Source organism: Sinohyriopsis cumingii, chromosome 1, assembly GCF_028554795.1.
Source record: "Sinohyriopsis cumingii isolate HCF-2022 chromosome 1, ASM2855479v2, whole genome shotgun sequence".
Taxonomy (NCBI): Eukaryota; Metazoa; Mollusca; class Bivalvia; order Unionida; family Unionidae; genus Sinohyriopsis; species Sinohyriopsis cumingii.
This window is the reverse complement of record NC_142961.1, coordinates 88087954-88113580: the sequence shown is the minus strand read 5'-3', so window position 1 is coordinate 88113580 and position 25627 is coordinate 88087954. Positions and strand designations below refer to the sequence as shown.

Genomic DNA, 25627 nt, shown 5'->3' with positions numbered 1-25627 from the left:
TAGTTTGCCTGTTTGGTTAAACCGGCTCTGTTAATAGTATGTATACATGGACTACAGTAATTGTTAATTTTGGAAAATGTTATTTCTTTTCGTATGTTACGGCTGTCTTTTGAAAAAGAAATAAATTCCCGAATTGTTAAATTAAAATTGAATTATCTAATAGTTGTGGGTGCTGGAATAACCACTAATTCATGCTGTATAATACAAGTCACACCTGTCATATAGGCATTCAACACCGACTATTTCAGTCATGGGTATCAGTTTTTCGAATTTGATTCTAGATACCTTTAAGTGGCAATTATTCACTTCATTTGGATTCGTATATATCCATATTCCTTTGGAAGGTCATTATTTTGACGCCCCGATAGGTGTATACTGCAACGTCAGTGTAAAAGTACGTAGACATTTTTGGATGAAACGAACCTAAAGGTGTGATCCAATACAATCTGGACTGAATATCGCGCGCTGTGATGTAACAATGAAAGCTTCGTATAGTGATAAACAAATTCGTACTACCCTCGATTGTGACGATTCCACTCGACGCGCTCTTATTTTGACCGTAGTACATGGACACCACTGTAAAAGTCCATAGCGATAGATAATTTTCGTCTGGAAGTTTTTTGGGTGACAGTTAAGTGGTCTCACTAAACACCAGTCCGATAAATCACAAATCTGTGTTGATATTGATGGACGATGTTGTGGATATGATGTTGCTGTTGTTGTTGGGTTTAACGCCATTTTTCAGCACAAGATAGGCTATGCATGGCGGCCACTATTAACGGTGGAGGAAGAACCCGGGAAAATCCCGGGAAGAACCACTGACCCATGACTCACGAGAAGCTACTGGGCAAGCATCTCACATACCACATTGGCCGAATCCTTAACTCGAACCCACGCAGACAGAGGTGAAATGGCAGTGATCCGTAACGGAGAGCGCTTTAGACCACACGGCCACTCGTGGCCCCTGGGTATGGTGTCCCCTGTCTACCTGGAATAGCACAACCATCTGTCCTATGTCCATTTTGAATTTCGCGCTTGATATGGCTATTATCAATTACCGGAATGTGTCCAAAGTGTACGCGGGTTTGTTCCGGAATTATCTGCATGCAGCAAAATTGCATATTTTAATGTTGTTGTTGTTGTTGTCGTGGGGCTTAACGCCATTTTTCAGCACACGATAGGCTATACATGGCGGCCAGTATTAATGGTGGAGGAAGAACCCGGGAAAACCCCGGAAAGAACCACCGACCCTCGAGAAGCTACTGGCAAGCTTTCTCACATACCCACATTGGCTGAATCTTAGACTCGAACCGCTGCAGACAGAGGTGAGATGGCAGTGATCCGTAACGAAGAGCGCTTTAGACCACTCGGCCACTCGGGGCCCCGCATATTTTAATGAACAGGTGACTGGGTATGATGTCACCTGTTCATTAAAATATGCAATATTGCTGCACGCAAATGATTCCGGAACAAACCCGCGTACACTTTAGACACATACCGGTAATACCCATATCAATCGCGAATTTCAAACAGGCCACAGGACAGATGGATGTGCTATTCCAGGTGGATTTGCAAGTCACCAAACATATGATTTGCTTAGGAAATATAATCTACATGCTACCAAAAGAACCCTTCAGCCGACGGTAGTTGCACTGCCACGAGAAATACCGGTAAGTGTATAAAATATACACCGATGTATGCAGTTAAATTCGAATGCAGATAATTACAGCTTTTAATGAATAGGTGATATCAGCCCCTCACCCGAAAGTCAATATCATCACGGGTGAAGGGCTGATTTATAGGCCTAACTAAACACCCCATGACACCCCCAAGACTCTCGAAGAACACCTTAAATTTTACATAATACCTACTTTAAATTTTTTAAAAAAAGCACACAAAAAAATATTTAAAAAATAATAAAAACAATAAAGGCGAATATTTAGCGATATTTTGTGTCACAGGAAAAGTAGTGAGGTCAGGAGTTGCCAAGGGAAATAACTCCCGTTTTGACGAATAGTGTTCCGGTACAGTAACGTGAATATCTCTCTTCTCTTGGCATCCGTCCGTCTACGGGAGACGATGGCGTAGCTCCAAAGTAAGCTTTTGTCTATCCTTCTCTCTAGCTTTCTTTTCAGCTTGTTTTATTTTTCTCTCTTCCTCTGCGTTTTGAACTCCCTGCCTGACAGCTAGGCGCCAGCTGGAACGGTTGTTTGCACAGCTCTCCCGGTCGTTGACATTGATGTTTGCCGTCTTCATATCCTTCTTGCAAACATCTCTGTAGCGCAGATGTGGTCGTCCAGTTGGTCGTGCACCTTCTGCTAACTCCCCATATAACAGGTCCTTGGGAATGCGACCTGGGTCCATTCTTTTGACATGGCCAAGCCAGCGAAGGCGCCTCTCGCTGAGAATGGAGAACATGCTGTTCATGTTGGCGCGTTCTAGAACCTCTGTGTTGGGTACTTTATCCTGCCACTGGATGTGCAGAATGCGCCGCAGACATCTCAGGTGGAAGCTGTTGAGTGTCCTCTCGTGTCTTGCATAGCTGGTCCATGTTTCGCTGCTGTAGAGAAGTGAGCTGAGTACGCAGGCATGGTAGACACGCAGGTTGGTCTTCTCTGTGAGGTTGGGGTTGTTCCAGACTCTCTGGTTAAGTCTGGCCATCACTGCTGCTGCTTTGGCAATCCTGCCGTTCACCTCAGAATCAAAGGAGAGTGAGTTGGAGATGTTAGACCCGAGGTATGTGAAGTTCTCGACAACTTCCAAGTTGTACCCATCGATGGTGACAGAGGGAGGGGAGTCTGTGTCGTGAATATCTATCAACATTATAAATAAGTAGCAATACTGCAATTAAATCGTTAAATAAGTTAAACAAAATGGCACATTTACTGTTTATTAATTTATTAGTTTATCTCACGAACAATTTAACAATACATCCATTCCTTTATGTTGACAGTTATTAGCATAGAGCATAAACAATTCAATTATTCATTTGTTAGTATGTGTTTAGCGTTGCTTTGTCCTCTCATTGACAGGCCTTCTTCGCTGACCAGGTTTTCGTGCAGTTCCTCTAGCCTTATTAAAGGCATATTTTCCATCTTGTGATTTGATGTACTTTGATTTCTGCGTACCTTTAATGTCCTTGAGGAACTCTGAGAAAATCTCTGTCGTATGCTTTTCTGATTTGCACCTCCAGACGCTGTCGTGTATATAAAATGTGTTCTTCTTTTGTTAACTGATAATTCCAGTTGAAATGAAGAGCGCTTCTATAATCCATGAAATGGAGCTGTGTCACGCCGAAAAGTGTATGTATTAGGTCTTGCACGTGTTTTGGTTTCCAATCAACAGAGAATTTTAGAATGTTATTGATGGACTCTGCGTTTGTGATTAGTCCAATTCACTCGTTCAGTATTTCTGCGGCTAGGTTCGAAAACGTATTTCTGAAGTCTCGGTTTTAAGTTGTTGGTAAAGTATGGTGCAAATGTCGGATGCTGTTCGTTGATGATTGTTTCCACATGTTATGATCGGCTTTCAAAATCGATTGTAGTATTTGCTGTCTGTGATACCACCGGTACCAAATATTTTGGCCATTATTATATTACGTTCACCCTTTTCCACCCCAATTTTAATTTTAAGGTAGTGCCTCACATTATCCTTTAGATCATACGTGCAAAGATAACGTGTAAATGAGGGGAATTCATGTTCAATTGCCTATGTTATGCCCTTCTCATCATCACTTCCAAATTCCATTTTTTTCCGACACTCGTACTTCCACGGACTCATTATCTCTATCTAGCAGTGGAGCAATATGTTCCAAAAAACTCTCGTAAGTTCTGTAAGAAGCGTCTTTGTGCAAAAGGACAGGACCAATAAAAAGCACATGTTTGTTCGTACTGCTTCGGAAAACTCTTTGATTTTTGTATACCAACATTGTTACGTAAAAGTTTCCAAGATTAAATGTTCTGTCTATACCTACTGGTTGTTTATTACCATGCCTCAAGAAGCGTTGTAGATCAGTAATTTGGTCTGGTGTATAGCAAATGACAAATGGTACCTGCTCTTTGTTGTGCATTATTGTTTGCACAAATGGATGTTCATTTATCATTCCAAGGACTTCTAACCTATCGTCGGCGACGTTGGCTTGGTTACGTTGTTTGTTTGCGGACTTCACCTTTTCATTGTACTTGACGTTGCTTATTACTCTAGTGCCACCAGCGCCAGTCAATGAGTCATCTTTCTTCAATTCATGATATATGTCTCTCGGTATCTGTTCCTTCATCCTTTCCGTTATTTTGTCAAGTCCTCGGATGAGTTCTTACGAAATGTTTTTCTCCTGGTATTCATAAAGTGCGATGCTGCTGATGCTGGAGTCGTTCTTTTTGACAAAATAATATACTCTTTTCTTAAAATCAGGGTCACTTTTAAGTGTAGCATAATATCTGCTCAAAATAACTACATTGTCGTCATCGGGTTGAGGATCCAGTTCTTCCCCAAGTTACTTGGTCCTTTACTCTACGTTTAATGCAGTATTTGTTATTCTTAACTTCTACATCTCTAAGGTATCTATTTTCAATGATAAAAGTTGATTTGACGGTGTTACCTTTTGTAAGGTCCCAAATCCCAGAGTCATCGAAAAATTCACATTTTTCCCTGCCTTTATCCTGTCAATGTTCAGGTTGTTCTCTTCCAATACGAAGCAGTTGGGTTGTCTCCTGCAGGAACATCTGTATGTATGTCGTTTTTGTTATTTTTAACGATTAAATGGTAAGCTTCATCAGATGAATGTCATTTGCCTGAAGGTAATGGTCGGACATTGTCGGGACAAGGTAAAAGGATTTCATCTGTAGTATCATCTAAAACAATATGCGTATCGCTTCCATTTTTTTTCAGTCACGAAGCTGTGGTAACCAGAGTTTTCATATTTTCTTGCTGGTTGGTTGACTACAGTTTTGATGCCTGATGTGTGCAAAAATGTATCAGTGTTGTTATGATCATCTAAATTGGATTTGCTGATATTTGTGACCATGAAATCGAGGCCCGTGTTATCTTTTATTAGGAATGTCGCCTGCGTTTTCCAATCGGTAACTGGCGTGATTATATCATTTGGCATGAAGTGTTCAGTATTTTGAATCAGATCTTCAGTGGTACCATGTATGAACACTGGGAAAAAATGGTTAGCAGTCCATGTGGGCCTTTGGCCCGGCAACCCATTCTACTCCATAATATTGTAAGGGGTTCTTTGTTAGCATCGGGCGAGAAGAATTTCTTCAGTACTTCAGACGCTTTGTCAATCGGTCCATTCATTGCAGGATATAGTGTATGTATTGGCAACCCAATTACTGTTGATAGAGCCATAACTGTCTATATCGAAGAATATTCGCCGTCAGTGCAGCACGACCTGAGTGACTCTTCAAATGAAGGTAAGTAGTCCATAAGTTGGTCGAAATCAGGTCTCGACGTGTATGTATTGGAATTGAGTAACATTTCTATGACGTTCTTAGCCGAAGTTCCGTCGATGATTTTTCACCACCAGTAAGCGCGATCGACGCAGCATTAAACAGACAATTGCCATTTCCTGTGGTCATTAATGGGATGCCGATAGAGCCTAATTTGCATTTCCCATGATGTTTTGTGCATCCTGTCGATTTCCACAAACGCATGCTGGATTAACGATTTGCCGTAGAAACTGAGAGGATTTATCCTGACTGACTCACGTTTTCAGCATACTGAATATTCTTTAAGCCGTGTAGCGGTGCCCACTATATAAAAGAGAAACAGAAAAGACATATCAGCATAAATGTGATAAATACTGCATGGGTCAATTAATGTTGTACCTGATTTATCTATAGACTATAGTAACTATAGGCGAATGCTAGCTATTCGGCCCATGGCTGATTCTACCCAATTTATTTATACTTGTTTAAAATATTATATTTCTCATTATTTCCCAGGTGCGTTGATGAATGTCTGATAATCATTAAAGAAACGAAACACCAATTGTACGCATGATAATGGTGATGCTATTCTACAACTCTAAGGTCTTAAAATTAGTATCAAGATTGAGCAAACACGAATAAGTTTTATAAAATTTACAAATACAATTTATTTGCCTAAAATATAGACAAACAATATAAAAACTTGCTGTATGGTAAATGAATTCCTATCATCCTAAATGTTCTATCAGTTCTAACAGTTTCATAAATAACTCTTTATACAATTTGTTTTGTAAATATAATGCGAAGAAAGCACGGTTTGCTAGATAACTCGATAATTAATAATACGCATTATTGTTTAATAGTGTTAACGGTTTGCACGAAAAATCGATAATCAATAACTATGCATTATTGTTTGATAGCGTTGATAATGGCCTAATTTAGGAAAAAGTTAACTTTATATTTCTTTTTGAAACATTGGAAATGTATTTGGTATTTAAAAAAATGTAAATGCGATAGCTCAAATCTTTTGCTGATTTCTGCAAGAAACTTGTTATTTCATGTAAATTTAAACGATGAAATTCAACTTTTTATATTCTCTTACTATGCTTGCGAAAACATTTATAACTTTTAACATAAACCAGGTATGTGGGTTTCATTGATTTTCTTTCTTCTTTAAATCAGTCTGTATTTTGGGACGAATCATCCCATAATTTCCGCCGAATAAGTGTGTTTCCAATCAGCCATGATCCGAATCAGCATGTTACCTATAGCGGCAATAAAACATATACAAGATATTTGCGGAAAAGAAATCGAGGCTAATTCAATTGTAAGAAATGAGTTTGTTTAATGTACTGCTGAATTTTGTTATAAAATTATAATAAGGATGTAGTAGACATCAGGTAGGCTAGGTATTTTTATGGAGTAATTGCAATAACCATGACCCAGACGCTAAGAAATATGTTTACTTAGATTAATAATGAGAGCATATAATGAATTCATAAACAATAAAAAGATAAAAGTAATGTTAAAAGGGGAAGGGTCACAATGTTTTGTGGGTTTTTTTTATATCATCGAAAATGACGATAATTTTTTTTAATAAACAGAATCTGACAAATTATAAATAGTTCGATAAAACTTAACATTTTGAAAATTATCTGACATCTTGGTCTATCAGATATTTTCCTTGAGTCTAATTGTTGGATTTTAAACATTTTTCGAGGTATATGTTTTAAATGAGAGATATACAACTTACAGATTTATGTAAGTTTTGCTTTATCTTCCAGATATAGGAGTATTATGTATGATATAATCTCTTGAAACATAAATGTAATATAAATCAAAACAGTTGCTTGAATCAGTAGTCAAGGCATGCAATACTATTATTAATATTAACATAAATGCAAACCAAAATAAGCAGCATATTGAACAAGCACACTAAAGAAACAATACATAAAAATGGATAGGCCTACACTTGTAAAGTTATACTAAATTTGGTGCTTCCTACACGCGTCATTATTGAGGAAATAAATAATTTAAATTCCTAATGTCATGCATATAGAGATACATTTTAAAACATTACTAACTGATTAAAGTTACATGTGCCAAGCGATTTAATCCTTCGTTGTAGTTGTAAGTAGATGTACTGACCTCTAAGACGAAACATTTGTTGCAAATATATAGGACGTCAAAATGTTCAGTAAAATAGCAAATTCTTCCATAGACAACTGTTCAGACTTTGAATGATTCCATTGACGGCAAGAGTCACAATGAATGCAGTTAGACATATAGTTTAAACGACAGGAACCGCACGGGAGAAACGCAGCTCTTCCAGTAGTAGCAATTACCCGCTTTTTTTGAAACATTTTGAAACTTGTTTGTCAAAGGACAACAATTCAAACTGGATGAAAACTTGCACAAATAACTCATGAGTTATATATATATATATATATATATATATATATATATATATATATATATATATATATATATATATATATATATATATATATATATATATATATAACCAATCGGCCAATTCTGCTTGTCGGGTAATTCTTGAATCATTAATGAAAGTACCGCATGGTCGGCAAATGTCCTTTAGTGTTGCTTACTGTAACTGTAAGATCAAACACTCAAGCCTAATTACTACTCAAAACACCTGGATGTAAACCAATTTTAATCACGAGTGTTAGGGGTTGCAAACATCTGTTTATTCCGGAACTCAGTTCAATACCCTTAACTCTTTAAGCGCATTCCTGCCCGTACTCATAAAAGTCGATAGATACATTTGATGTTAACTGCCAATATATGTTGTTATTTTAAGTTGACGTAGAGTTGTTCTTTTTTATATTTATTTCCTTGAGCAAATGAATTTCAAAATTTTAAGACATCTCGAAGGCTTATGGATGCTTCTTTTAAAAATGATCGCTGTCAACCAACCCACCCTCACCCCAAGGGCTAAAAGTCCCAGTCAAGTGTGTGTGTGTGTGTGTATATATATATATATATATATATATATATATATATATATATATATATATATATATATATATATATATATATATATAATGGTGGTGGTGGTAACTTTTTGGTAGCTGTGGCCTAATACATTATTATTTATTCCACGGTAATTTTGGTCTTAGCACGTCAACCTTGATTAATGGAACGAACATATAGTATGTACTTTCAGCTAGCTCTATAGCAATATGCTCCAGAAAGCTCTTGTAAGTTCTGAAAGAAGCGTGTGTGTGCAGAAGGACAGGGCCAATACAAATCGGACGTTCGTTTGTACTGTTTCCGACAACTATTTGATACGTTATAATGTCGTTTTACTCGTCAATAACTCTTTGTGCAATTTGTTTTGTAAATATAATGCGAAAAAAGCACGATTTGCTAGATAACTCGATAATTAATAATACGCATTATTGTTTAATAGTGTTAAAAATGGCCTAATTTATGAAAAAGTTAACTTTATATTTTCTTTATTGAAACATGGAAAAGTTATTTTGGTAAAAATAAATGTAAATGCGATAACTCATATCTTTTTTTCTGATTTCAACTAGAAACTTGATATATTAAATAAATGTAAAACGATGAAAATCGACCTTTTATATTATTTTACTATGCTTGCGAAAACATTCATAACTTCGAAAATAAACCAGGTATGTGTGTTTAATACTTTGTATTTCTTCTTGTAATCAGTCTGTAATTTCGGACGAATCAGCCCACAATTTGCGCTGAATAAGCATGGTCCCAATCAGCCATGATCCGAATCAGCCTGATACATAGAGCGGCAAAACTGAGGAGGGGTGGCAAATTTTTAGTTGTGTTTAAAAATAAATGCCTCTTTTGAAACGAACAGTGACGTACTAATACAGGAAAATACCATTTATTATTGGATTCAGGCTATGTCTACGAGCTGCGACATTTGCATTGCATAAGACATCTTGAGATAAAGAGACAAACGTCATTTCCGTCAACGTTGACTAACACTTTTTAAACAACCCTTCAAATAAATCAGTTTTCGACCAGCGTTCCTGCGATCCTATTCACAAAGGATTTTAAATCCAGTAAAGGCATCATCTTTGCTCAACATATGACAGAGTTTTGGCATGTCCTCTCGATTAGCTATTGAGACAGAGTAATTCATACATTGACATAATGAATGTAACATGTAGAAGACCACTAACTGTATTCATTTCAGTAAATACGTCTTAGTATAAGGAATACATTTTATTTTTCAATATACAGCATAAGAAGAGCAACAACTTGGTGGAGGGTTACCCCCCCCCCTCTCTCTCTCTCTCTCTCTCTCTCTCTCTCTCTCTCTATATATATATATATATATATATATATATATATATATATATATATATATATATATATATATACTAGGTAATCCTAATCATTAAATGACCTTTATATTCAGACAGTTTAGATAAATTACATCTGATATATCAAGCATGATATTGATTAAAATCAAGGAAATTAAAGAGCGATTAGGGCTACTTAAAATCAAGAGAAATCACTCCCGTGGAGTTTCAAACACTTTTTTTGGTGATGTATTCTAGACGTCTGTCAATAATTTTGATGCACGATTTGAAATGAAAATTTGTATTTAAACAGTTTATAAAAACATAAATGAGAGAAGTATGGTGCAGTGCCATTTAATGAGGAAATTATGTAAATACAATATTATGAAATTACAGAGATTTGAAGCATAAGAGTTAGTTTCCGTAGGTTATCGGAAATAGGGCCATCGACCAATGCTATCAATCATTGATAGTAACAATGTCCATATGTGTTTTTGCTTTTTTTCTCCCTTCATGCTTCTTGGCACGTTTTTGCGAGATTTGGTGCGAATATATGTACAAAATGTGTTCTCTTTGCTACGTTTCACTGTCGGACTCTAGTCCAACATACTTATCCGACCTCACCCATGTGTACACACCAGGAAGATACTTACGCTCCTCTTCTTACAGTCGTATACTCATTATTCCCACTATGAAAACAAAGTCATATGGACAACGTTCTTTTGCATACCAGGGCCCAGCAACGTGGAATGAATTGCCCACCGAACTTAGACACAAAGACACAGTGATCGCATTCAAGAGTGCTCTCAAAACTCACTTATTTCGACTGCAAGAACAAACTTAAAGACCTAATAATGTTTCCTACCTTAAATATTCTCAGCATGTTTTTTAAATAATGTTTTCAAATTCCATGGTATTTCTTTTGTAATCATATCATTATATGTTGTTTTTTTTCATATCTTATAGGTGTTGTTTAATGTTGTAAAGCGCTTAGAGCTTCTAAAGATTAGAGATTAGGCGCTATACAAAGTCCTCATTATTATTATTATTATTACTGGGGTTTTCTTTGATAGTCTTGGGGTGTCATAAGGTGTCTTGGGGTGTTTAGAGAGACCGACAGTTAAGGTGCAGAGCATTCGATAATAAGGACTGAAAAGACTTTGGTTAAAGAAAGTTCGTGTAAAATTTCAAAAGAACAATTTATATTTAATTTAAAATGAATAAATGCGCATGCATGACCCAAGTGACTTGTACTATAGCCACTGACAGTTTGCACAACATATAATTCTTAATATAATCCAAAATGTTGTTAGCGAACAGTATCCGTGCGAAGTGTCTGACTTAATGGTATGTATTATGTTTAACTGAGTTAAATCATTCATAATAATTTGGTTACTCTTCCGTTATACATTAATGGGTTGCCGTGCAGAATAGTCTTTTATATTCCGGGTACATTGTTTCCGTGCGAATAGTCGTGGTCAAATGTTGGTACACGGTGGCCGTGCGAATAGACACTTCCTGCCGCCCGTTAATTAGGGAAACCCCTTCCAAGGGGATTCCCAGTACACATACGTCTTTAACATGTTTAGCTCAAAAGAGCAACTGGAAAAAAGAACTGGACCTTATGGAATTGGAAGATTTAGTTATTTACAGTCATTAGTAACTGAATATCAGAATACCACAAGCGATGGTTGGCAATTCTTTGATATTGTGCGAGTTTTTGTTGTTTGTGATATTGTTTATTTTCTCGAGCACGCATTGCCTGGAACAGATGAAGCGATACATAACATTTTCCCCTCGACGTTAGTCGTCATCAGGTTGTTTTGCGTTGCCATACATCCTCTGTCCCCCCCCCCCCCCGCCACTTTTTAGGTCTTTAAAATTCTATAGCCTGGAACGCTGTATTATCTCGGTACTTAATATTCTAATCAGTACTTATTAAAATTGTTTTGCCTTTGATGCTTACTTATAATTCGTAACGTTTCAATGACTTTCCCTCTTTCTGTTCCTATAAAAAAAGAATCGTTGTCAATCGCAGCGCGTACATGTATTTAAAGCAACATTTATTGGCTGACCCAGATTAACGTACCATGGGGAAACAACTCTTTATTATATGCTCATGTTTGTCTCCGTGAACTTTACATTGTCAGAATCGTTAAGTATTTTACGATATTGCATACCTTCATATTGCACTCATGTGCAGGATACATGTGCCCACTAGTGTATTAGGAACTACTTTGTAAACAAATCATGTACACTCGTGTTGCAGATGCTTTATGTTTTCATTGATTAAATTTGTTTCTGAATGAACTAAAGCAGATGTTTCATGGACTGCCACATACCAGCTGCTTTGCTACATTCTGCACTAACGTTTTTGATACAGTGCTTCAGATTTTGGCGATGGTCGCCAGATTTCATAAAATTGCTGGGTACCTACAAATAAGATGCAAGTTACAAGGCATAGTCTGTCTCCTTTAGCTGGTAATAAAAATGGCAAAAATATAAATACAGTTTTAAATAAATTTCCTCAAAATGTACTTTCTTAGTTCTGCAAATTTGAATTACATGAGCCATGTCATGAGTTCTCAAGCTTGATTACATATTTCGAAAATGGTACTGTAATTTCGACTATATTCCAAGTACAGTTGCATCCTCTTTAATGCACTCAAAATGAAATAAGCATTAAATTCAGAAGTGTCTTTTTGATAATTGCAATTGAAAGACTTCATATTTTCCCACATTATGATTTCAGATAGTCAATGACAGAACAAGCACACTTGCAGATGTTAACATGCTTCTCCTGCGCTGCTTCAGTCCAACGTATTTCATGTACAATTTGCACAGATGAATCCAGTCCATAATCACAAAATTTTGTAGAATCGACAAAGTACCAAAATCTATTCATTCCAGATCAAATGGGAAACTTGTTGCACAGTATGAATCCAAATTTAAATTTGAAGCAGACAAAAATGCAATTTTTTTTCAAAACTTATGTCTAACGCACGACAATTTCAGAATTATCTTGGTAGAGTTATGTATGCATTAATAATGTTGTTGTGTAAGGATGAATCTGTGCTTGTGTATTTAGTTTGGAATACGACATACATTCATTTATTTTGTTTCTTTTAGTGTATTTTGTTTATATAATTAAGCCTTAGGTAGAATAAGAAATTGAGCATATAATAAAAAGGTTACAGCATTTTTATGGAAAAATATGAACTCGTTTTGTTGGATGGATATACTGCACTCCCAAGGTCATGCAGTATTTCCATCCAAAAAACTTGTTCATATTTCCCATACAAATGCAGTAACCTATAAATATTATCGCTGTATTTGCCTAACGTATGTATGGTAGCACGTAGGTATTTTAATAAACATAAAATACAACTTATCTATGAGAATAAATGTCCACGCTTGTACTGGCATACTATTTCCACAATAAACAAAAGGATCCAATGATAAAATCAAACAAACAAATGTAATTCAAGTGTAAATCGTGAATAACATTACAAATTAAAAGCAATTATTGTTTAACTTTTTAGACTGTTCTGATGGCCTAGTGGTTGGAGTGTATGCCTCAGAAGTGGGAGGTCGAACCCTGGCCGAATCATACCAAAGACTTACAAAATGATATTGACAGATGCCTCACTAGGCACTCAGTATTAAGAAATTAGTGTTAGGACTGTTCGGCCTGGTGTCAGGATAATGTGATTGGGTGGGACATCATGCTACATGTCTGCGGCATGATGCCCCAGTGCTAGACATCACTATAAACTGCAGACATCGTAGCGATATGAGTGAAAAATTGTTAAAGCTACATAAAAAATCCTAATCACACACACATATTTAACTTTATATAAATTTTAAATGCGGTGTGGGCAAAGAAATGTAAATATATAACAATTATTATTAATATTATTATGGAAATATTACTGATTTCAAGAAAGTTCAACTGTTATTATATTCTTATTTATGTATGAGAAGTATGATCATAAGCAACATTTTGTTAATTTTGGTCCATATTGGCTACCATGAAATGAAGTTGCAACTGTAATTTTGTAAGGACATCTATGTCACCATCAGTATATGACCCATAATAATAAAACATTAGCTGATACACTGAATATATTTTGTAATCAAAGCCAGTGCATGTATCGCAAGTTCGATGGAGATTTTTATATGATGATCAACAAAATTGCATGCACTTAAAAAAAAGTGATGTTCATTCTTTTTCATTGTAAACTAATAAAAATTGTTTCTAGAAGACATTGTGCTGTAAGATATTTGTTTCCTTACTGGCTACAGCTATACATCTGTAAACAACAGCTAGATGGTGCGTGTCCAACATTAATAGGAAAATCCTGTTTGCTGTGACAATATAGAGCCCGCGATAATACATTGTTGGAATATACAAGTACCGATAAAGATACACCCCTCTCAGGAGTATCCTCTTTTATTTGAAAGTTCAAATATGGTAACCCTAAGGTGGTTAAGGTTTGCATTTTCACTTTTATCATCATCACACCATGTAACATGATATGATTTGAATGTGATTGAACAATGATAAAAAAGCAAAATGAAGTTTGGTTGAAGTGATTTTTAAATGAACAACTGGTATTTACATTTTTTTCTATTTATAGCACAATTGAGGTAATGAAGTCACTTGGTCATACTTGATTAGACAGCTTGAATAAAACGAGAATAGTAATACACAGAATGAAAGTGTCAAATATCACAGTACAAAATTATTCTCCAACATTTTACCATATATTTACTTTGACATTTATTAATATAGATTTTGACAAAAAAAATGTTTAAAAATTCTTTGCAGACCCTCTCCATGTGACCCTCTTGTGTGCATGTGATCTGTTTTAGGAAATGCAACAGCATATGTCTCCCAAACATCAGTCATTAGAATTTCCCCCCCTCCCATTATTTAACTTCTTCTCTGTCAAGAAAATTGCCCTGATTTAATTGCCTTCTGGATGTTTGTATGTGGCATTTTTCTCTTTTACCTCATTTCATGAGTCAGTTTCGTCTTTATTTACTTTAAAACACATTAGTATATTAGTGGATTATTGTTCACATGTATGGGGAAATGTCATAAGACCTTAAGTAATAATTAAGGGGTGACATAGTATGCCAAATTTATTTAGATATGCATTCTATAGTCTCACAATCATGATCTCATTTTATCATACCAGTCCAATATAGTAAAATCAGAGTATTGCCGAGTGACGTCATTATATGAATTATGATAAAATTTGGTAAAAACTTAATAATTCCTACCAAAATTACTTAAATCAATGTTTGTTTTGCTTTTAATTATTATTATTATAACAATTGCAAATCATAATATCAGGGTATAGACGGAAAACATGTAAACACTTGCGTATTTCTATGTGTATTTCAGTTTTTGAGCTTATTTCGGTGATTCTAGTAACTGGTCTCTTAGATTTTTATAATTGATGAGGGACTGATGATTTAGTTGGGGTGGGGTAAGGGGTGGAATTGTTTTGAAAAGAAAATTCGTCCTCATGTAGCTTGAAAAATTATATACTTGCTCTGCTTCATATAAAAAAGAAACTAGTGATATAAGCATTATATTAGCTGAAGAACAAAAAAAATTCTTGCGTTAAAAGAAACAAGTATCATGGCTAAAAAGAACATCTAAGGCCCCTCCCCCCTCTCGACAGATTGATATTTCTTCAATAGAAGTGACAATTTTTTGCATAAGTTTCTGTAAGAAGTCAGTTGTGATGCTGTAACAATACATTGTGTTCAATTACCCTGTGTGAAAATCAATCCTCTTATCAAAATTGTCCTATGTTTGGCCCCCTCAAAAGAGGTCTGCAAGTTTTCAACCTAAATATCCAACGCATCATCCCTAAACTGAATGAGATAAAGTTGATATTACAGCAAACTAGATCAGTCAATATTCTAGGTCTATGTGAAACATTTCTTTCTGATGATACTGATGATTTGGCTCTCCAAATACAGGGGTTCAACTTTGAAAGAAAAGATATGGAATCCATAGGGGGTGGGGGTGTTCTTCTCTATGTAGACAGTTCCATTACGTGTTGATCTAGAGACTATTGGGGTTGAGAGTATCTGGATTGAAGTAACCCTTGCCAAATCAAAGCCAATACTCTTATGTTCAGTTTACAGGCCACCTAGTTCCACATCTGATTGGATTGATAGATTTGAGGTGCAAATTTTAAAATCATTACTAAAGGAAGATTTAGAAACTATCATATTAGGTGATTTTAACATTGACTACATGAAAACTCCAGCATTAAAATGAATAGGTTACTTTGAAACTTACAACTTTACTCAATTAATTAACACCCTACCTGTCTAGAGTAACAGACAAAAGTGCTACTATCATTGATCATGTCTATACTAAAATACCTGACAATATAAGTGAAATTAATGTGCCAGTATATGCACAGAGTGACCACTACCCAATCTGTATAACTAGACATGTTCCCAAATCATCTAAAAATGGTCAACACATTGAAATACAATGCAGGCACTTTTTAAACAGTTTGATGAGGAAAAGTTCTTAAATTATTTAGTTTGCAAACCCTTCCAATCAGTCTGCAATATAGCTGATGTCAACACTGCCTTAGACAAATGGTATCAGATGTTCAGTGCAGCTTTAGACAAGCATCCCCCAATTAAAAATAAAAGGGTTAAACACCAAATTATACCTAAATGGATTACCCCTGAGATCAATGAGGCTAGGCACCTAAGAGATAAAATCCACAAGAAAAAAGACATGAAAACTATAGAAAGTGGAGGAATAAAGCTAAGTACCTGATAAATAAGGCAAAAGAGAACTACTATAAACAGACTATAGATGAAAGTAAGAATACCAAGACATTCTGGAAGCATCTAAAAGAGCTGAACCCACCCATGAACAGTTGTTTTCCCCCTAGACTTAAGCAAAATGATGATACAGCAACATCTGTAAAAGACATTGTGGAAATGTTCAATAATTTCTTCATAAGCATCTCCAGTAACAGTATTGAGAACCAGACTAACAGCCCAATTGAACATGATGCTCTTCTATTATTTATAAGGGCTAAAATTGCTGATAATAATTATTTTTCAATAGCTAATGTTGGTGAAGTTTATGTTTTTGATATGCTCATTATGGTGAATAATAATAAATCCTCTGGTTTGGATGGTATGGTTCCACAAATTCTTACAATTGCTGCTCCAGTTATAACAAAGTCATTAAAGCATGTCATAGACTTAAGTATAATGAGTGGTAATTTTCCAGAAATGTGCAAAGGTTACACCTATCTTTAAGAAAGGAGTAAAGGAGGATCCAGGGAATTACAGACCCATATCAATTCTACCTGTACTGTCAAAATTATTTGAAAAGCATGTAGCCATTCAGGTCTATAAATTTCTTGAAACTTACTCTCTATTTCATAAAGCACAATCAGAATTTAGAATGTACCACTCCTGCCAAACAGAACTTACCAAATTATTTGATCGTTTGCTGAAGGAAATGGATAATGGTCATATCTCGTTGATCATAAAATTCTGCTGCAAAGTTGAACTGTTACAGGTTCGACAATCCTTCTTTAAACTGGTTTAGATCATACCTAAACCAAAGGTCTCAACTAGTAAGCATTGGCAATATTATCTCAAACTCACCCTATTCATTCAGGGGTCCCTCAAGGGCTCAGTTTTAGGCCCTTTCCTCCTTTTAGCTATATCAGTGATCTGCCAGTAAATAATGAATCCACAAATGCAGATTTGTTTCCAGACAATGCAACCTTGTATAATAATAATAATAATAATGAGGACTTTGTATAGCGCCTAATCTTTAGAAGCTCTAAGTGCTTTACAACATTAGACAACACCTATAAGATAAAAAATATATAATGATATGATTACAAAAACAAACACCATGAAATTAGAAAACATTAAAAAACATGATGAGAATATTTAAGGTAGGAAACATTATTAGGTCTTTAAGTTTGTTCTTGCAGTTGAAATAAGTGAGTTTTGAGAGCACTCTTGAATGTGATCACTGTGTCTTTGTGAGAGAATACTGTCCAGAGTAACACCTAGGTTTCGTACTGATTGTATACATCTAGTTCTAATATGGAAGTTATCCAAATGAGATTATTAAACTCAGACTTTGTTAGAGTTCAAAACTGGGCACAACAAAATACGATGGTAATTAATGAAGGTGAAATGAAATGTATGATTTTAGGGACATCACACAAACTACAGGTTAGGGAACCCAGAACTATCTCTTGCAATAAATAATCATCCATTAGAAAATGTCAAACATGAATAGCTGGTAGGTGTATCTACTGATGATAATTTACTATGGGATGACCATTGTTTTACAAAACTTATCAATATGGTAATCCCATTGTAAATTATTAAGTTTTGTAAAACAATGTCATCCAAAAATTGCCCTACTCAGCAGAATCAAGACATATTTACCTATTCAAACTCGCAGTCTTTACTACAAGTCATATATTCTTCCAACAGTGGATTATTGTTCAAATGTATGGGGAAATGTCATAACACCTTAGGTAATGATTAAGGGATGACACAGTATGTCATAAGACCTTAGGTATTGATTAAGGGATGACACAGTATGTCATAAGACCTTAGGTATTGATTGAGGGATGACACAGTATTTCAGATGACACAGTATGTCATAAGACCTTAGGTAATGATTAAGGGATGACACATTATGTCATAAGACCTTAGGTAATGATTAAGGGATGACACAGTATGTCATAAGACCTTAGGTATTGATTAAGGTATGACACAGTATGTCAGATGACACAGTATGTCATAAGACCTTAGGTAATGATTAAAGGATGACACAGTATGTCATAAGACCTTAGGTAGTGATTAAGGGATGACACAGTATGTCATAAGACCTTAAGTATTGATTAAGGGATGACACAGTATGTCAAATGACACAGTATATCATAAGACCTTAGTTAATGATTAAGGGATGACACAGTATGTCATAAGACCTTATTTGATGATAATGGAATTACACAGGGACTACAGTGCATGATACAGCTCTCTCTCTCTCTCTCATTATAACACAGTAGTTAGGGTCCATAGCTGCCATTCATGGTATGTATCAAACTGTAGGATAGTGATAACTGTTTTGTACCAACCCAAAGTATAGTGATAACTGTTTTGTACCGACCCAGAGCATAGTGATAACTGTTTTGTACCGACCCAAAGTATAGCGATAACTGTTTTGTACCAAACCAAAGTATAGTGATAACTGTTTTGTACCAAACCAAAGTATAGTGATAACTGTTTTGTACCCAACCAAACTATCGTGATAATTGTTTTGTACTGAACCAAAGTATAGTGAAACATGCAGACCCAAGATAACCAAGTGGTCTAAAGCACTTGCCTTTACTGATCACTGCCATCTTGCCTCTGTCCACATGGGTTCACGTATCAGGCTCAGCCTAAGTGGGTAGGTGGAAGAACTTGCCAGTAGCTTCCTGTGGGTTGATGGTTTTTCCTCCACCAGTTATACTGGCTTCCATGCATTGCCTATCATGCATGGAAAATGTCGTTAAGTCAACAACAAAACTTGTATGTACCAAAACCTCAGTATAGCAGGGAATGAGTACATTTTGTCAAATAATAATGTTTTAAAGAGGAATTAATGGTATAATCCTAAGTTTCATGTTGTTTTCTTACAGACCATATTGTCATACATTTGATAAACCAATTCAAATACAATGGTTTCAGTTTTGGTGGTCTATAGTGGTCTCATGTTATATCTGGAATCACATTATAATGAAGCGTGTTATATCAAGGAAGAGATGTATATATTCATTATTCCATGACTTTTATGAAAACATTTTAAATTTATCTACTTTATTTTCAGAGGCAAAGAAAGAAACTCTGGCCAATCTTGCCAATTTTGCCTACGATCCAATCAACTATGAACATTTACGCAAGCTAAATGTTCTTGATTTGTTCCTTGGTAATTTGTACTCCTTCTGTTATTCTAGTTCCATTTTAACCTAACTTTGTGCATTAATATTTGCCTATACATATTGGTCATCCTAACTTTGTGCATTAATATTTACCTATACATATAGGTCATCCTAACTTTGTGCATTAATATTTACCTATACATATAGGTCATCCTAACTTTGTGCATTAATATTTACCTATACATATAGGTCATCCTAACTTTGTGCATTAATATTTACCTATACATATAGGTCATCCTAACTTTCTGCTTTAATATTTACCTATACATATAGGTCATCCTAACTTTGTGCATTAATATTTACCTATACGTATAGGTCATCCTAGGTTTGCATCAGAATTTCCAAATTAGTTACCAAATGTTTCAATGAAAAATGTTGACGTGTTTGATTTTCTAGTGTTCCAGAAAAGTACCTGAACTATGGAATTTTCCATTCCAAGTCTGGGTCCTGTTAAGCTTATTTCATTACCCATTATTATTCATTATTTCAAGACACGTTATTAATTATTATTTCAAGACCCATTATTAATCATTATTTCAAGACCCATTATTAATCATTATTTCAAGACCCATTATTAATCATTATTTCAAGACCCATTATTAATCATTATTTCAAGACCCATTATTAATCATTATTTCAAGACCCATTATTAATCATTATTTCATGACCCGTTATTAATCATTATTTCAAGACCCATTATTAATCATTATTTCAAGACACGTTATTAATCATTATTTCAAGACCCGTTATTAATTATTATTTCAAGACCCATTATTAATCATTATTTCAAGACCCATTATTAATCATTATTTCAAGACCCATTATTAATCATTATTTCAAGACCCATTATTAATCATTATTTCAAGACCCATTATTAATCATTATTTCAAGACCCATTATTAATCATTATTTCAAGACCCATTATTAATCATTATTTCAAGACCCATTATTAATCATTGTTTCAAGACCCATTATTAATCATTGTTTCAAGACCCATTATTAATCATTGTTTCAAGACCCATTATTAATCATTATTTCAAGACCCATTATTAATCATTATTTCATGACCCATTATTAATCATTATTTCAAGACCCATTATTAATCATTATTTCATGACCCATTATTAATCATTATTTCAAGACCCATTATTAATCATTATTTTAAGACCCATTGTTAATCATTATTTCAAGACCCATTGTTAATCATTATTTCATGACCCATTATTAATCATTATTTCAAGACCCATTATTAATCATTATTTTAAGACCCATTATTAATCATTATTTCAAGACCCATTATTAATCATTATTTCAAGACCCATTATTAATCATTATTTCATGACCCATTATGATTCATTATTTCAAGACCCATTATTAATCATTATTTCATGACCCATTATTAATCATTATTTCATGCCCCATTATTAATCATTATTTCAAGACCCATTATTAATCATTATTTCAAGACCCATTATTAATCATTATTTCAAGACCCATTATTAATCATTATTTCAAGACCCATTATTAATCATTATTCCAAGACCCATTATTAATCATTATTTCAAGACCCATTATTAATCATTATTTCATGACCCATTATTAATCATTATTTCATGACCCATTGTTAATCATTATTTCAAGACCCATTGTTAATCATTATTTCATGACCCATTGTTAATCATTATTTCAAGACCCATTGTTAATTATTATTTCAAGACCCATTGTTAATCATTATTTCAAGACCCATTATTAATTATTATTTCAAGACCCATTATTAATCATTATTTCAAGACCCATTATTAATCATTATTTCAAGACACATTATTAATCATTATTTTAAGACCCATTATTAATCATTATTTCAAGACATGTTATTAATCATTATTTCAAGACCCATTATTAATCATTATTTCATGACCCATTATTAATCGTTATTTCATGACCCATTATTAATCATTATTTCATGACCCATTATTAATCATTATTTCATGACCCATTATTAATCATTATTTCAAGACCCATTATTAATCATTATTTCATGACCCATTATTAATCATTATTTCAAGACCCATTATTAATTATTATTTCAAGACCCATTGTTAATCATTATTTCAAGACCCATTATTAATTATTATTTCAAGACCCATTATCAATCATTATTTCAAGATCCATTATTAATCATTATTTCAAGACACGTTATTAATCATTATTTTAAGACCCATTATTAATCATTATTTCAAGACACGTTATTAATCATTATTTCAAGACCCATTATTAATTATTATTTCAAGACCCATTGTTAATCATTATTTCAAGACCCATTATTAATTATTATTTCAAGACCCATTATTAATCATTATTTCAAGACCCATTATTAATCATTATTTCAAGACACGTTATTAATCATTATTTTAAGACCCATTATTAATCATTATTTCAAGACACGTTATTAATCATTATTTCAAGACCCATTATTAATGATTATTTCAAGACACGTTATTAATCATTATTTCAAGACCCATTATTAATCATTATTTCAAGACACGTTATTAATCATTATTTCAAGACCCATTATTAATCATTATTTCAAGACACGTTATTAATCATTATTTCAAGACCCATTATTAATCATTATTTCAAGACATGTTATTAATCATTATTTCAAGACCCATTATTAATCATTATTTCAAGACCCATTATTAATCATTATTTCAAGACCCATTATTAATCATTATTTTAAGACCCATTATTAATCATTATTTCAAGGCACGTTATTAATCATTATTTCAAGACCCATTATTAATCATTATTTCAAGACCCATTATTAATCATTATTTCAAGGCACATTATTAATCATTATTTCAAGACCCATTATTAATCATTATTTCAAGACCCATTATTAATCATTATTTCAAGACCCATTATTAATCATTATTTCAAGACCCATTATTAATCATTATTTCAAGACCCATTATTAATCATTATTTCATGACCCATTATTAATCATTATTTCATGACCCATTATTAATCATTATTTCATGACCCATTATTAATAAGTACCTTCTTTCATAATCCTCCTCTCTAAAAAAAAATTTCATTTCAAACTATTAAAAATTTCATTTCTTGCTAAATTTTTCATTAATGCAGCAGCTTGGTCTTTTTTTAATAAATTTAATTCCTTACATCATTAATATAACCCAGAAACATATTACACCAGATAATGCCAGCAACTTGACTGCAAAAATCAGCAGACAATTGTTTTTATTGAAATTAACTGATATCTAAACAATTTAGTTCTTGCTGGTGATATAGGCAACAACAAAGGAGTGGGGGGGAAAGAAATATCATAGGTCAATATTTATCGAAACTTCAATATCTCTCTTTCTTCCTGCTCCACATTCTGATAGCTCTACTGAAATCAACATCTTTGACAGATGTCACCTCTAGTTGTATAAGCGTAATCTGTTAATGAATTCTGAGCATATTCTGTTCCTTTTCTTTGTATCAATATTGTTCTGTGCTTTCTGAAGGGTCATGTACATAACTAGCTTTTCAAGCTTGAATATGGTGGGAAACTGATCTTTGTGACTGTAATGTACACTTTTCCAAAGATCACATTTACATCTGATCTATGTTAACTTTTAATACTGATGATCATGTAATTGTTTAAAATACTCACTGTGGGATCCTATATTTGTTCACACACGATCTCTTCCCCAAATTTAATTTTTTTTTTCACATTATGTTTCGTACTCTTGGAGAATTATTTTCCATATGAAAAATATGATAAAGCGATTCAGTTGACATAATCCATATATTTTCTTGTCAAAAAGTATCGTTTTATAGGCTGGCTTATATGGTACCATCTATTTTTGTTCATCTGTCAAAATCACTCACTGGTATCTCTGTTAACACTTTCCCAGCTCCAATAATCTGATATACTTCATAATTATAAAAAATTATTGTCATCATCACTATCATCATCAAGTATTTGCTGAACGAAATCGTGATGAACTAAAATAGGTATAAAACATTTTGGGTTTTCTAGCAAGCCTGTATTTTAAACACACATTGGTAAAACTTTCTTCATGAATGGTTCAAACTGTGCCATAATTTTTATTCTGGGGCATGTTGTTCAAATTAAATTTAGTTTCACAACCATGCATGTCATGCTTGAAGAGCCAAGATGTGGAACAGTTGCTACCTGAAAAACAGATGTCAAGACAAAAACAGTTTAATAAAAATTGTATACTTCGCTGAGCACATTTTGACATGTGGGACTTTCAAAAAATTTGTGGGAGTTCTTGTATTTCACAGTTCTCCAGGCATGCAAATTTGTAAACATTTTGTATGATTCGCGTAATGGTACACCCTGACAGCATCTCCACTTAAGTACTTGATATATCTTATGACTTTCCCATGAAGTCTCTCTCTTGATCTTCCTGTTTGTCACACAGAGAATAAGCTATATTGATTTCTGATTGGTGGTTATTGTTTAACCTGGAGCAGAACAAGCAATAACCAAAAATGAGATTTCAATGTAACATTTCAACATGAAACACACTGGTAGTGTAGCTTTCAAATGGACCAAAGGAGTCAAGATACAATTAAAAGTAAAAACTTCACTTGAAAGTGTTTATTAAATGATGAGTTAAGTACTTCATTAAAATGTTGAACACATTTGAAATGTATAGTGTATTTGTGTTAACTTGTAGACGGCGAGTAGGTATTCTCAAATAATCTTTTTCGTTTGTACTAATAAACATGAGTACCTGTGACTGCAAATGCAGTTTCAGATGGATTATAATTTTACAGAATAACATGGCAACTAATAACAATTATTCATGACTGCTGAAGACTAAAATAACTTGTATATGGTAAGTATTGTTTTGTATTGATTCTCCATCTCTTGTATCAATATGTGTATCATTTCACCATAAGTATCAATGAATCGATATATCAATGAATCGTTTTACCCCTAGCTCCCATCAGTATCAGTGGCTACTAATCCACAACGTCACATGCGTTTTGACCTTATACAAGGAAGGATTTAGACTAAAATAAAGACCTCTCTCACCTTCTTGCCACCTTGGACTTGTCTCAGCTGAAGACCTTGGCCCTTTGTATGAAACATGCTAACCCTAGCCCTTTCTTTGCATGGCACTCTAAGCTCCTTCATGTACATTAGAAAGCTGGAAACATTACCAACTCTGGGGTAAGGGGATGTAACTCCCTCGTACCTATTATCCTAGTGCATATAGGTCCACAAACTCTGGACCACTTATGGGTCGTGGGCAGCAGCCGGTGATATATAAATCATATATAGAATACCTGGTAGTTGGTTATGGATGCAAAAAGTTTAAGAACTGTTGTCCCAGTGTATTATGTGTCATGCAACATCTTTATAGAAGAAATCAAACTTTGGAGTAAAATATGTTTCATTAATTGTTATGACTCTATGGTCTTAAACTAAGTAACAGAAACAAGTAAAAACCAACAACTGTTGTAAAGTTTAATGAATAATTTATTTGCCTAAAACACAAAGTGACAATTTAAAAAGAACTTGCATTATTGGGAATTAAATCCCAAATACATGTATTCCTAAAATGTTTATCACAAATCCAAATATATAACTAAATTTCAGAGGTATTCCAAAAATGTTAAAATAATGAATGTGTTGATTTGCCTGTAGTCTCAAACATGGTAATGTGCCAATCGCCTGGAGTGTGGCAATATGCTAAGAATCTTTTGATGTCTCACAATAATATATTCCCAAAATATTCTTGTCTGAATTCACTATAATTCCAAATTAATGTTTTTGTCTTCAAGAATATTATTGATGAGCACTTTTTATTTCCAGCAA

The 25627-nt window shown here is 34.0% G+C and overlaps 1 protein-coding gene across 5 annotated transcripts in view; it reads left to right on the top strand.

Moving 5' to 3' along the window:
• The first annotated feature begins 11261 nt into the window (after positions 1–11261).
• LOC149807301 (armadillo repeat-containing protein 7-like) overlaps positions 11262–25627 on the top strand; it is a 41045-nt gene continuing 26679 nt past the window's right edge. For 2 of the 5 annotated variants that reach the window (XR_016422301.1, XM_089965004.1), the window contains exons 1-2: positions 11266–11435; positions 19653–19751. Coding sequence is in view for 4 of the 5 variants with exons in the window: in XM_089965004.1 (XP_089821130.1) it covers positions 11327–11435; positions 19653–19751 (208 nt within the window). In the remaining variant the exon portion in view is untranslated. Of the gene's footprint in view, positions 11436–19652; positions 19752–25627 lie in introns of all 5 variants that reach the window. The other 3 variants (XM_089965015.1, XM_089965024.1, XM_089965033.1) reach the window with 3 other exon arrangements.